Source organism: Gobio gobio (assembly GCF_949357685.1).
Source record: "Gobio gobio genome assembly, chromosome: 17".
In the NCBI taxonomy this organism is placed as follows: domain Eukaryota; kingdom Metazoa; phylum Chordata; class Actinopteri; order Cypriniformes; family Gobionidae; genus Gobio; species Gobio gobio.
In genome coordinates, this window is record NC_137110.1 from 15,438,706 (window position 1) to 15,452,583 (window position 13,878).

Consider the following 13,878-nt stretch of genomic DNA (forward strand, 5'->3'; position numbering starts at 1 on the left):
GCTTTACTACTCGTACAGTGTGAGTAGGTAATCTTGCTGAAATCGCACAGAAATCGCACAGTGTGTGCCCATCTTTAGTTGATGGTTCAGACTTTATGCTCATAGTCAAAGGTCCTGCTGCGTAAGACTATATCTAGTGTGTAATTTGTGATATGTAGCCTATGTAGTTATGCTGCCTTCATGTGCTATCGGAAATGTCCTACTTCCCACTTTTGAAGTCGTGATTATGAGGTCATTATACATTAAAATTGTGACTTGAGAGGGCGTTCATGTCCCATCTTTTAACTAGGAAACTAGTGTTTACGATAATTTCGATAGCACGTGAAGGAGGCATTGCTGCCTTCACGTGCTATCGGAAATTTCCTAATTCCCACTTTAGAAATCGTGATTACGAGCTTGTTGCATTCAAGTGCTTTGTTGTCGGAGTGAACAGGAATCATGGTGGACACCAGGTTATTCATGCCTATTTATTGGGAAAATCTTATTAAAACCAACATCATATGTAGTGTCCCATGCACCGACAACCATATAAACATTCCACATAGTCCGCTTTCTGCTGATTCTGTAATTTCAGTCAAATGCAGGCTATTTTCCGCTGTGTACCAAACATACAATACGCTTCATATGATTACTCTTACATGTAAATATGTACTACATTAATGTCAAGATAAGACGACCTAGCTGTTTTGGAAAAAAAAACAATAAAACCACACCTGCCACAGCAGTAGTTCTCCCCGCCACCATATGACACGCCCATCTCGGGAATTGGGGTATCAAAATTATTTCCGAACTTCCCAGTGGTAAACACGACATCAGAGGGCGTTCATGTGCAATTTTTACCTAGGAAACTCGTATTTACGATAATTCCGATAGCACGTGAAGGCAGTGCTCACGGCGCTCCCTGTTGGAGAGATTTATTACGCAAAAGGCATTAAAAGACAGACAGTTTTTTGAAGTAATGATTCTGATAAAAAGCCATGACATATCATTATACTTGCATTGCTTTAATATATGTTCAAGAATTTAGTGACATAAATATGCATTTAAACTCAAAGAAATGCCCAGTAGTGTTCAGCAGAAATGTACTGTGATCACAAACACATCGATTTTAAATTCCAAGTCATTGTTAGCTACATATAACATTTGTATATGAGAAATGTACATATGCTTATGAAGAAAAAAAGTTTAAAGTGCCTACAATTAATCTTGCTGGTTAAATAATACAACTATAGAGAGAGAGAGAGAGAGAGAGAGAGAGAGAGAGAGAGAGAGAGAGAGAGACTCCTGAGTGAAGTCAGTGCAGCAGATCTTTGACAGACTGTTTGCACTGTGCAATATTCCCAAAGTAGCACTGAAGAATAATCCATTGAGTTACGACATACTTCACACTGCAGAGACAAAAACAAAAGTGAGCAAGAGAGAGTTCATTTTGGTCTTTACTTTTTGGACATGCAAAGTGTATGTTTAATTCAGCAATAAAACAAACAGATCTGTATTTCTGCATTATATATCAAAGCAAGGGGCATTTATTTTACATAAATGATCACTTTTCAAGCAAGACATTTCACAAAAGGAACTTTTGTTAAGTTTTAAATGAATATAATACAAATCAATAGAAATATTGTTCAAAATGGAGACAAAACACTGACTTCATACATCTAATAACTATCACCTCAAGACCAGTCAATTAAACGTAATTGCAAAAAAGTGAAGTAAGCTGGGTAAGTGACGCATCATTTGTTTGCAGATGTTTGATATTTTGTTTCTAATACAACAACTTTTATATGAATTTTGTTTGCGTTTCTTTGTTTATTATGGAAATGAATGTGTTTGGACTTACTGGCACAACGCTGTCTGTAATCACTGCAGCATTTTGTTGTGCAGTTAGTATTGCAGTTGCAGCGATTTAAAATGTTGTACTTCTCGTTGCATCTTCCCCTACAGGAGGTTGAGGCTGTGCATACAAACCAGCATTAATCAAACGAGTATGCTTTAGGTGGATATACGTGTGTAGGTGTCTGAGAGAGAGTTTTACTTAGGCTGGCAGAGGAGCACGAATTTGGGGGGTTGAAGGTGACAAATCCCGGCAGGTTCTGACCGATATTGTTCCTGATCCAAGACTGATATTGAGACACACGGGTGTACACCCCAGGAGAGTTGGGATTGGCACAACCACGCCCCCAGCTGGTGATGCCAGCCTGAACCCACGCTGAACACTGCAGACTCACCATTGGACCACCAGAATCACCCTACAGAGAAAGACAAACAGAAAGTCAAAGGAGACGTTTTTTTTTACATTTTGGGGCCTTTTTATCAGGATGGGACAATTACATGTGACAGGAAATGCATGTGTACACAGATTGTAGTAATAATCTGGTCAGGTTTATTTGTACACTGTAAAATCCAATAGTGATTCTAACTAACACTTTTTAGTTAACTTTACTTAATGTCTTACTTGTAAAAATCTAGTAATATACTGTTCACATACTATTCCTTGTTTACTCAGAAAACCCAAGTTAAGATTTATTGATTGGTTAGAGTGTCATTTTGTCAAGAGAAAAAAAAAACATGGTAATTAGTGTTCACTTTGGTTGGGCACTTGGAGCATTCCTATTGATGCGGCGATGCAACAAGAAACTACAGTGATTTGGTTTCAAAGGAAGAGAAGTAATAAATAGGTTGCTTTTAAAAGTTGAGCTTCTGACTATAGTTAATGACTTAGTCAGAAATTAGGTCACCTTTTAAAATGAACCTATATAGTATTTCCCTTTATGTCACATAATGACAGTTAACAATTTTATTGATTGTGAAATCAATGTGTGAAACTTTTAATTGGGTTGATATAATGCCTCTTGTAACAATATCTTGCAGTTGATCATGCTTGAGTCACACACAGATGTCAACATTTAGCATCAAAACACAACAATGGTAACAAATATGATAGCTATACTAAGTCATAATAAGAGTAAATCTAATGTAAAATATCAAGTACTCGCTACAGTTCTTTTGTAGTTACTAGAACTCTTGTGTAAGTGAACTATACTAACTAAGCATTTGTTAGCACAACATGCTATTCCTATTTCACTTTATTTGTTTTTTTAATGGCAATCAGTTTGCATGTTTTTTTAAGTAAGTCTAACTAATTAGATTTAACAGTGTACCTGGCAGGTGTCTTTGCCTCCCTGTGTTAAACCAGCACAGATCATGTTGTTGGTAACAGATCCAGAACCCAGCAGAGTATTACATCGAGTATTGTCCACCACTGGAACCATAGTCTCCTGAAGAGTCCCAGGAGCAGGTAGGCTCACTGAATGTACACACACGCACACATAATTATTAATTAGTGATGTTAGAAGTTGATGTATATGTGAATTGATGGGTTTGTGTGTGTTTTCTACCTCCAGCTCGAACATCTCCCCAGCCTGTGATCCAACTGCTGGTGCCGGTACTGAAGACGCTGTTCTGGGCTGCCAGACACACGGGTCTAATGTAGTTATTGAAGGTAACTGTGGAGGACAGGCGTAGCAGAGCGATGTCATTGTTATTTGTGTTGCTGTTGTAAGAGCTGTGAACAATTTTCATTCTCACAGTTCTCATGACTTCATTGGCATTGACTCCCTGCTGTGTCCTCCTTCCCAAGTACACACGCAGACTGGATATGCTGACACTGAATACAGTCAGAGAACATGAAAGTGAGAGAAGAACAAAACAATATACTAAGTATATTGTATCAATAAAAAAAAGTGTTTTGATGTGAATTTTACCCAGGTAAACAGTGAGCTGCTGTCAGCACCCATTCATTGTTGATGAGAGAGCCTCCGCAAAAATGACCTCTGGAGCTGTGCAGACTGACCTGCCACGGCCACGATCCAGTGGGCGCAGCCACACCACCCACAATACGAGTGTTTAGAGGGGCTTGTCCACAAACTATGAGAGAGGGAGAAGGATTGTTCACATAAGCATTTCTACATAAACTTTTTGATGTTGATATTTGAAGAAAGAGAGAAGCTCTTACCATTCAGCTGAGAAAGTGAACCTGCAAGGGCAGAAATAAAGTGCATTCATTTTAATATTTCCCTCAATAATGACCCTGCCAGAGATCATTGCTCTGATAATGGGACATTTAACTTGAGAGACTGAACATGAGGAAAACATCTCTGGGCAAACCGGTTTTATTACAAATAAGCTCAACTATTTCCCCTAACTATTCAACAAGTGACATTGACCCCATATCCTGCAAGTGCATTCCATATGCCCAGTAATCACATGTAAAACATTTATAGGTTTCTGTAAAAGTAACAAAGAAAGAATGATTTCTTGGATTTTAAAAAATTATTGTTGCTCAGAACGAAGTTTCTCACAAACCTTTTTCCTTTGTAGGCCTATCTTATTATAAAAAATGAACCAGGATGCACCCCACTAGAGAGAGAGAGTCACTTGCCCACCACCGCGGCACCGTGCCCACCATTGTTTTGATATTTTATAGCAGTAAAAATAGTTTAGTTCAGTTAGAGAATTAAAAACTGAACGTGTAGCGTGAGCCGAACGAGAGTCAGATTTCATTCATCACGAGAGTGAGGAGCTGAATGACAATCGCAGAAGATTTGGTTTCAAAGCGAAATGTAAGTGAAATCCCAAATTTGAAAATCGAATACCAACCCACCGAACGAATATTTGAATATTCTGGTACAGCCCTACATGATTCACTTACTGAACTGCAAGTTTCAAGTTAATAAGTCATTATTTTCATAGCCCTTGGACTGCTCTTATGTGCTGTGCCACAAAGAAAACAAAAATGTATTCACATTTGATCTGTATTATGTCTTCACAGTTATCCCCACATTAATAGATATATCATGAGACCTTACCTTTGACACACAGGAGCAGGGTCAACGTGACACATGTTGATCTCCACATCTTCACACAGTCCCTCTGTTCTTTAGCAGAATGGATGCTTGTGGTAATTTGGTACAAAGTGGCTCTTACAGTCCCTTTTATATATTGTTGTGCTTCTCAAATTGCTCTTCTGGTCACTCACCCACCTGCCCACTTCTCCTAGTGCTCCTCCTCCATTTTTTGTCACCCTGTTTCATTCTTCACTTTCTTTTTTTGTAGGCCTAAGCTGACAAGTATAACCAGTGACTTCACTGTCAATTTCAAACTTCCTGCTTGCTTTCTTTCTAACACATGAATAAAGAAAAAAAAAACATACATAAAGCCATGCCAATATACACTTTAATATCAGACACAGACAATGAGCTGTACTTTATGATTACTCATAAAAGACATACACAGGATAGGTGAGTCAGTGTTTGTTTAAATCGGGGCTTTGAACCAGTTCAAGGAACATAAACAAAAACTGTAAACAATTTTTTTTTTAAAAGGAACAAACAAAAATGAAATCAAGTTGAATTGTTCTGAACAGAAACGCTTATTTGAAATTGCCATGAACTGGTTAATAACATTATTTTCTCTTTCTGTTTAATATTTTAATTTGGCAGTCAACCAATTCAAATGGTACAGCCTATGCAAATGTGGTGCAGATATTATTTAAGTGAAAAAGAGCAGGTAATATACAGCGTGGAGTGTTTTGAAACCAACGAAAATTGCAGGATAGTGTAGAACCTAACATACATTTCCGGGCCTCGTCTGGGCCAACTATGGTACATATGGCTCAGTTCTGACAGTGGCAATGGTCATCTGGACCATATCTGGCCCACACACATCAAGCTGGTTTTAGTGTGAGTTTTGGCTTGTTGTGTGTGGGCCAGACATAGCCTGCTACAAACCAGTTTTAAGGTGAGTTAGATCATTGTCTACCTCATATATGTCTGATATTTAGGGGACCTGTTTCCATAAATCAAACAAATGCATGGTTGCAGGTTAAAAATTCTCATTTATTTATTTACAGGGACAATGCAAAATATTAGAGAGGAAAAACGATTGAAAGAAATTAATAAAATTTAACTAAATGTTTCTCTTAATAATGAATCCGCCAGAGATCCTTCACTGAAAAAAAATGGTGTGTTGGATGTACATGATTTTATCATGTACATCGGTTCTGAATCAATTAAGTAAAACAAACATAATTTGTTCACATAATTTCAACATAATGGAATTAAGCAGGGCTGGCCCTGACCAATTTGCTGCCCTAGGCAAGATTTTACTTGGTGCCCCTTGTATCAATGTTTAGCACTACACATTATCAGTCTAAGTTGTGGAAACACTCGTACTGTTTTATTTTTGTAATGCATTGATGTTTTATTTTTATTGTTGTTGTTGTTTTATATGATGTCCAGTCCATTCTACCCCATCATTATGTTCATGATATTATTATTGTTTTTTATTTGTTAAAGGCTGATGATAGTAAAACTGTACAAATATTACACCTATGCCACATTACAAGCAAATAGCAAGAGTAATTGCATCTAACATTCATGCACAAACTATTCATTGAGAACTAGCAAAAGTGTTTGTTTTCCAGTATGGCAGCAATCTTCCACTAAACTATGAGCATTCATGCTTTCAACAGGAATTCAACTGAGAAATTTTGATATTTAATGTGAATTTTACATAAAATGTTGCCATTTTAAATAAACCTGTATATAAATATCATTACTAATTTCGACAAATACATTTTAAAATTGCTATACACCCCCTTAAAACTGCACAACTGCAGAGTAAAAAACGTTAGGCTATTAAAAAAGTGATATTACATGCGTTTAATATTTTTATATTATTTATTTTGTACAAAATCACACTGGCTGTGGCCTCTGGAGAACCCAGAACAGCTGCTTGCATAAAGTTTAAGGTAAAAATAACTGGAATTAATTAGCAAACATTAGTATTTTACTACTATGCAATTAAATAAACTGTTCATTAACTGTTCAACTAATTTGCCTACATCCCTTTACTTCTGTCTTTACACAGCAAAAAATGCTCTTCTTATTTATAATCTTTTTCTTATTTCCAGTCCAAATATCTAAAAATTCTTAAATCAAGGTGCATTTACTAGATGAGTAAAATGACATACTTCATTTTGATTTGATTTTCAAGTAAACAAGAAAAATGTCTTGAGTTTTTGCTTAAAGGAACTGTATGTAAGAAATGTATTTCTATTAATCATAAAATGGCCCTGATATGTCACTAGACATTAAGAAATCATGTTCATTTCAAATATTTATATCACTGACAACGGTTGTCCGGCCAAGATATTGTCATTTTAAAAGTGAAGTTGCAGCCCTCAACTGATGTTGATGTTGACATGTTGTGTTTTGGCCTGAAGCGCCACCCTCCACTTGTCTACCAATCACGAAGTCAGTAGTGTTTCTGCATTCGGGTGGCCAGCTCTGCTCTAGTTACCACAGCTGCAGCTACAAACTTTTTGGATAAACAATGTCTAACTTTACGAAACCTAAACGACCTCGTTATGAATCAGAAAAACGTTGTGACAGTGTCTGAAATAAAACAAGGATTTGAGATGCCTTTGAAAGATAGAGACGGCTGAAAACGGAGAATAATTTGAAGACTGATGCCAACGTTGCTAATTTTCTCCTGGACAGGTAAGGTTCATCTATGTTTGGCTAACTTGTACTTAATGTAAATGGACATTTCAAATATTCATGACAGTCGAACAAAGATATGCATGTTCGTGCAAAGTAACGTCAGGTTAGCGCAGATGGAGGAGGTGGGTCATTGAATTGAAAAGGTAACGTTAAGGAATTGTTTGGTAAATAAAAACGGTGAGTCGTCATTGCTAACATTAGTAATGCATTATCAGAGCCCGTTTCTCTGTCATCATGCTGAGACGCTGAGGAAAACAACATTAGCACGCCTATTAGCACTGTGTAAACGTATTTGAGACAGTAGCCTAACGTTACCTCAGTAAAAATGATTCCTCATTCGTTCTTCGCATATATAGTGGACAAAACATGCTGCAAGTTGACCTGTATGACCATTGCTAATGTTATTTAGCTTTGCTGTAATTTTACTATAGTATTTTTTCATGTGGGAATGTACTGTCACATACAAGCGTTCATATTTACGATTATATTTGGCTAATCGCCATTAGTACATTTTTGCGATTCATAATTACTTCACAAAACATCGCTCTTGAAGCATAAACATAATTAACAGAAAGAAAAAAAACGTACTGTGTACAACTCGTCACTTGCCATTGAAAGCTCCGTGTAGCAGCCTACGTTCCTGCTGGATCCTGCAGCCTAGCTGGCAACCTCGAGTCAGGGGGAGGGGGAGAGGGGATACACCGCTCTACAGTCATTTGAAAGTGATTGCAGTACCAGTTTTGGCCACAGTCCTACATACAGCTAGCCTGGCATGGCCATACTCTATTCTAGTCAGAATTTGAGTCTGGTACCGCTCCATTGAGCTTTAATTATGGGGCGTGTTTCAACCGAGCCAGGAAAGACCTCAATTGGATAGACCCACAACCAATCAGAGCAACGGAGCGACGCGTAACGTTAGTTGTCAAATGTCAACAGAACTCAACTGCACTGTTACCAAGCCCGTGTTTTTCTCCATGTCCGCGGGTTGAAGCGACCCCAATTATGTGATTATATAAACCCAGGAATGCGAATTTTAGCAGGCAACCTTGCCAAAATAACATATTTTGCCAACCAAACGTTTTGAGTAGCAATTGTGCGCGACATTGCAAAAACACTTGGAAACCCTGTCTGCACGCACGCATGATTAAGTAACGTTACAAGAAAAACATGAGTGTAAACGATCTTTGGCAGTAATAAAATAATTTAAGGATACACAGAGTACTTACCAACACGATCATCGTTTCTGAGAGAAATAGTAAAGGTGAACGCACATACTAACAAGTTCTCCGTTTAGGATAAGAGCAAATTCAACCCAAGAGCCTTCGATGACGTGGATGATTACGTTACTGTTGATCATCTGTCCATCATCGTCTAAAGCCCGCCCTGACAATTTCATTGGTCCGAACAGTTTCTGTTCGGGCATAATTCCTCCTCTATGGAGCGAGTCCAGACCGAATTGCCCGAGCAAAACATTTTGTGGGCGGGGCTAAATTCGGCTGGCATCCAGGCTAACATACAGCTCCTTTAAAACAAGCAAAATTATCTGCCAATGGGGTGAGAAAAATAATCTTATTTCTGTTTGGGACAGAAACAAGATTTCAATCAGAAACAATATTATTTTTCCACTCCATTGGCAGATAATTTTGCTTGTTTTAAGCAAAAACTCACTTCATTTGGATTTTATTTTTCAAGAAAACAAGAAAACTATCTTCTGTCATTTAACTTATCTAGTAAACGCACCTTCAACCTTGATTTAGGAATTTTAGATATTTAGACCAGAAACAAGACACAAATACTACATAAGAAGAGCAGTGTATCCCTTATCTTCCCTGCATCAGAGGGCTTCTGTCTTTTTTTTAGACACTTCAATTCGGCCATCCGTCATAAATAATCAGGCAACACCTGGCGCGAACGGCCAAGCACCCTAAAAAATGAAAGCAACCCTGTCTGCGTTGGATGCGGCAAGAGGCGACGCGACACAACAAATTCCCCTAACGATAAACTGATCGCGTGTTGTATTTCTGACGCACTTCAAGTAGATCGGCGGGGGGAGATTGATGAGGCGGACCGGAAAGATGCGGGGACTTAGTTACGTTTTTTTTGCGCTTTATTTGGTAATATTTCAAATTAATATTAATAAAATAGTATCAGTAATACATTTTGGCGCCCCTATGGATGAGTGGCGCCCCAAGCATTTGCCTATTCCGCCTATGCCACGGGCCGGCCCTGGAATTAAGTAATTTTTAAGTAACCTAATTGAGTAGTCTCACAATGATTTTAAAGGTCCCCTTCTTCGCGATTCCATTGTTCAAACTTTAGTTAGTGTGTAATGTTGCTGTTAGAGCATAAATAATACCTGTAAAATTATAAAGCTCAAAGTTCAATGCCAAGCGAGATATTTTATTTAACAGAAGTTCCCTTTCAAAGCCTACAGCGAACGGCTGGCTTGGACTACATCCTGGTACTTCCTTCTTTAATTACGTCAGTAGAGCAGTAGAACAGACTAACCTCCGCCCACAAAGAAACGCGAAAAAGGGGGCGCGGTCTTGTTGCTGTCCCACGTGGAGAAGCGGACGGTCGCGTGGAGAAAAGGAACTGTTGCGTTGAGTGTGTTTATCGCCATGTCATCGAGACGCTGTTATTTTCATTCAGGAGTCAAATCACCTTTGTTTGGCTTTCCCAGGGACGCTGTACTGTAGAGATTATTGAACGCATACATCTCCCCGTTAAGAGGCGTGACCTTTCCAACGTGCGCTAAGCTGTTGTCAAATTACAACACAGGAACCGCTTTCACGTGCGCTAAGCTGTGGTCGAATCACAGCACAGGAACCGCTTGCACAATCAGAACTCGTTACGTATTTCTGAAGGAGGGACTTCATAGCACAAGGAAATCACCAGCCGTTTTTAGGACGGTGAGAACAGCGGTATACAGATAAGTAAATAGTGTGAAAAATACTGTGTTTTTTTACACGCGAAACATGAACACATGTTATATTGCACACTGTAAACACAATCAAAGCTTCAAAAAAACATGAAGAACGGGACCTTTAATATGGCTCCCTAACAAATCCTGCCTCTTTAATCAAAACACACAAGTTTATTTATGGATATTTTTGTTGTCACTTGACTGATCTATAACTGCTGTATTCTATAGCTTTCATTATATTTGCCAGCATTAATTCATTATATACATGCTTAGTGAGAAAAGCTTTTAAATGACATGAGTCAGTCCACAGACTAAGCAAACGCTCCGCTCTTCTCCACTATGGTAACAAAGTGTAATTTAAATGGTTCTAAAAATTCCAATATAATTAAACATTAAACACTAATAAACAAGATAAAGTCTCCCCCTTTTCTCATTTTGCCCAAAAACACATAAAATAACACTTCATTTCAAAAATTTTACTCTAGTCGTCAAGTCCCAAGCAAAGCATTCTGGGAACTACAGTTTCAGCAAAAATCATTTTCGAGTACTTAATTGGTTCACATTCACCCCAAATAATTTAATCTAGTAGATTGCACATTTTAGAGAATTACATTAATCGAAAGCAATGAAATCATGTTTAGAAGAGAAACACAAATTTGTTGCGTAGATCACAAATAATATGATTAAGTAAATTGGACAACATGTGTTTTCCTGTTTTTTCAGTGTTGCTCTGATAATGGTAGATTTAACTTGTGAGACACATCTCTGGGCAAACCAGTTTAATTACGCCGAATTAGCATCCTTTTTTCCAACAACTATTCAACAAGTGACATTAGCCCCATATCCAATGTTGAACATGTATGTAACAGAATATGGCACAGAAAGAGAATTTAAATAGATTATTTCTCATGATCATTGCAGTACAGAAATCCCAAACTTTGCTTAGTATCTTATGAAAGAATAGTCATTAGTTCTTGTGTATTTAAACCCTCATGTTTGCCATGTGTCCTTGTCGAGTATTGTTTCCGTGTAACCCATTATTGGTGAGTGTTAGTTCATGCGTCAAGTCTGTTTCAAGTCAAGGTCATCGTGTGTTTGGTATCTATTCACCTTGTAAATAAACTGCACTTTCATCAAGCTTGCCTCCAGTGGATCAAACGTTACAGCTGGTGAGATGTTACGTGCATGAATTGTAGTGGTGATTTGTTATATGGGTCATTCCTGTTATCCAGTAACATTTCGGCTTCATAATTTTTGTGGAAAAAAAGGTACATGTTTTTCATGTTTTTAGTATTCTACCAGTGTCATAGTATTTTTTTTCTTCTTGAAACAATTACAAAACAATTATTGATTATTAGAATGTCTTGATTATTAAGAACAGGTTGGGGGGGTTGGGGGTGTCAGACAGAGTTATGGCACACACAGAGATGAGAATGGTAAGTATGGACTTATCTAACTCTGGGGAATACAGTTTATAAGCCAAAGACCCAAAAAGTTGCTGTGTTCCTTAAACCCAGTATATACGCAGAATCACTTCTGCCACTTGACAGAGCAAGATATATAGAAAAACTGAGCCGTATTGGATCGGATTGTCCGTACAGTATCTCTGACTGGAAAACCGACCAAACGCAATGGCCAGAGGTGTCATTTTCTCGACAAAATGCATGCTGCTCCCACAAATATTACACGACATGCCTACTTCATAAATCACCCAGTCTTTCGAAGATTCCTGAATTTAATCGAAACATTAAACTTTTTTAAATTATCATTAAAACTTGTTGTCTTGTGCTATGAATTTTTTTTCTGAATATGCCATGTGCAATGCAAAGGGTTTGTTCATGTATAAGTTTGTTTGGGCTAGACTAACATGAAATGCGCAGAGTCTAATGTCAAACGATAATTTACCGCAGTGCCACGTTTAACAAACATTTGCCAAAAGGCTAAAATCCATCATATGATGAGCTGTTTGGCATCAATGACACGGATTTAGATCAAGTTTAGACATCCGTCAGTTCTCTGTTATCTTGCACACATGTAGCTTTACCCGTTTATTTAATCGTTTTTCTTGTTTGTACAGCCATGCACAAATTAATTTGTTCAGCATTTACATGTCAGTGTCAAAATACTATTCTCAAATTACTGACAATAGAAAAGTTTTTTTTTTTGCTTTTTCATACCAACCGTCTTCATCGAAAGACTGGGTGATTTATGAAGTAAGTTATTATGAAGTGTAATATTTAGTGTCATATGTAATGTGACTATATGCAGCTTATATAAGCTTGAAGCACAAACATGAGCCCCACCCTTCCCATAATGAAATAAAGAAGACTTTTGAATGTATTGTACATTAATAACCTCACAAACTATGTGATAGCTTGCATGAAAACTGCTTTAATGATAAGATGACTGCTTTTTGTCGCAGTTCGAGTCCTGTGACAAGTAGCCTATTGGCATTTTTGTTAAACAAACTTTTGCCATTGCAGTAATGAAATCTCTTATTCTTTCATCTTTGCAGTAATACCAGCATCATGTTGTAGTGCAAATGTTTAATTGTAATGAACATGCACAGAATTCGAGGAACGGCTCCGTCTGTGTATTCGGCAGTAGGCTATACAAAACTTCAGATAGTTTTTTTTTTTTTTTACTTATTAGAGTGCAGAACATCACACAGCAACTATTCGGCATTGCACCAAGCAAAAATCAATCGTAATCATTACAAAAAGTAAAGATAAAGCATCTAACAAGGCCTACGCACGTTCATTCGAACGGATAAACGGATATGACGTTTTTGTGTGCGTTCCCAGTAATGCCGACCCTATAAAGTCTACAGTCTGTAAAAAAAAGATGGACGACGCACATTCACTCTTTTCCGTTGACGTATGTGAAGCCGCCAGTGTTCAAATATGGCGCTGACATCTTGGGTCTCGAATCTGCGCAGTAGCAACTTGGAGCCGCGATATCAAGGCCCACACTTCTGCCTAATTAACAGCTTTTTGTGAAATAAACAGTTATGGAAATGTAGAAAATAAAGTTAAAGCTCCAATCTCCTCTAAGTTCTCGAAAAAGGTCTGTTAGTGCCTCAGTGACTCCTTCGCTCAGAGAAGCTGTCAGTCACAGCTGTCAATCATAACGTGACCACCCGTCCCACTTTGCATTGTACCGCGCATCATTTTCATCCCTTGTCCCGCACGTCACATATTGAGAAAATGTCCCACATTTTCATCAGTCTGTTGGTTTTTAGCTATCATATTAAGAAAACATGCATGCATTCTTTTGCCTTTTTAAGGAAAGTGTCCTTTGGCATCTGCTGGATATAGCACGGTTGATCACAATAGAAGGAGCTCAAGTGCAGCAGATGCTATGTTGAGGTGGACCGGTATTTATCGG

At 37.9% G+C, this 13,878-nt stretch overlaps 1 protein-coding gene across 1 annotated transcript; it reads right to left on the reverse strand.

The window, feature by feature from the left end:
- Positions 1-458: 458 nt before the first annotated feature.
- LOC307140808 (serine protease 27-like) lies at positions 459-5,095 on the reverse strand. The gene is made up of 8 exons (XM_079840543.1): positions 4,869-5,095; positions 4,016-4,036; positions 3,765-3,927; positions 3,399-3,667; positions 3,162-3,307; positions 2,036-2,249; positions 1,841-1,954; positions 459-1,388 (listed from the first exon to the last, which is right to left on the reverse strand). Exons 1-8 carry the CDS (start codon positions 4,915-4,917, stop codon positions 1,384-1,386), a joined length of 981 nt encoding a protein of 326 aa, XP_079696669.1. The 5' UTR covers positions 4,918-5,095; the 3' UTR covers positions 459-1,383.
- Positions 5,096-13,878: the final 8,783 nt, after the last annotated feature.

Bases quoted from the DNA above. Each gene is read 5' to 3' on its own strand.
- LOC307140808 (XM_079840543.1), bottom strand. From the start codon at position 4,917: ATGTGGAGATCAACATGTGTCACGTTGACCCTGCTCCTGTGTGTCAAA. The intron at 4,037-4,868 runs GTAAGGTCTCAT...CTGCCCTTGCAG, and splicing joins CCTGCTCCTGTGTGTCAAAG to GTTCACTTTCTCAGCTGAAT. The intron at 3,308-3,398 runs GTAGAAAACACA...GTGTACATTCAG, and splicing joins GGGAGATGTTCGAGCTGGAG to TGAGCCTACCTGCTCCTGGG.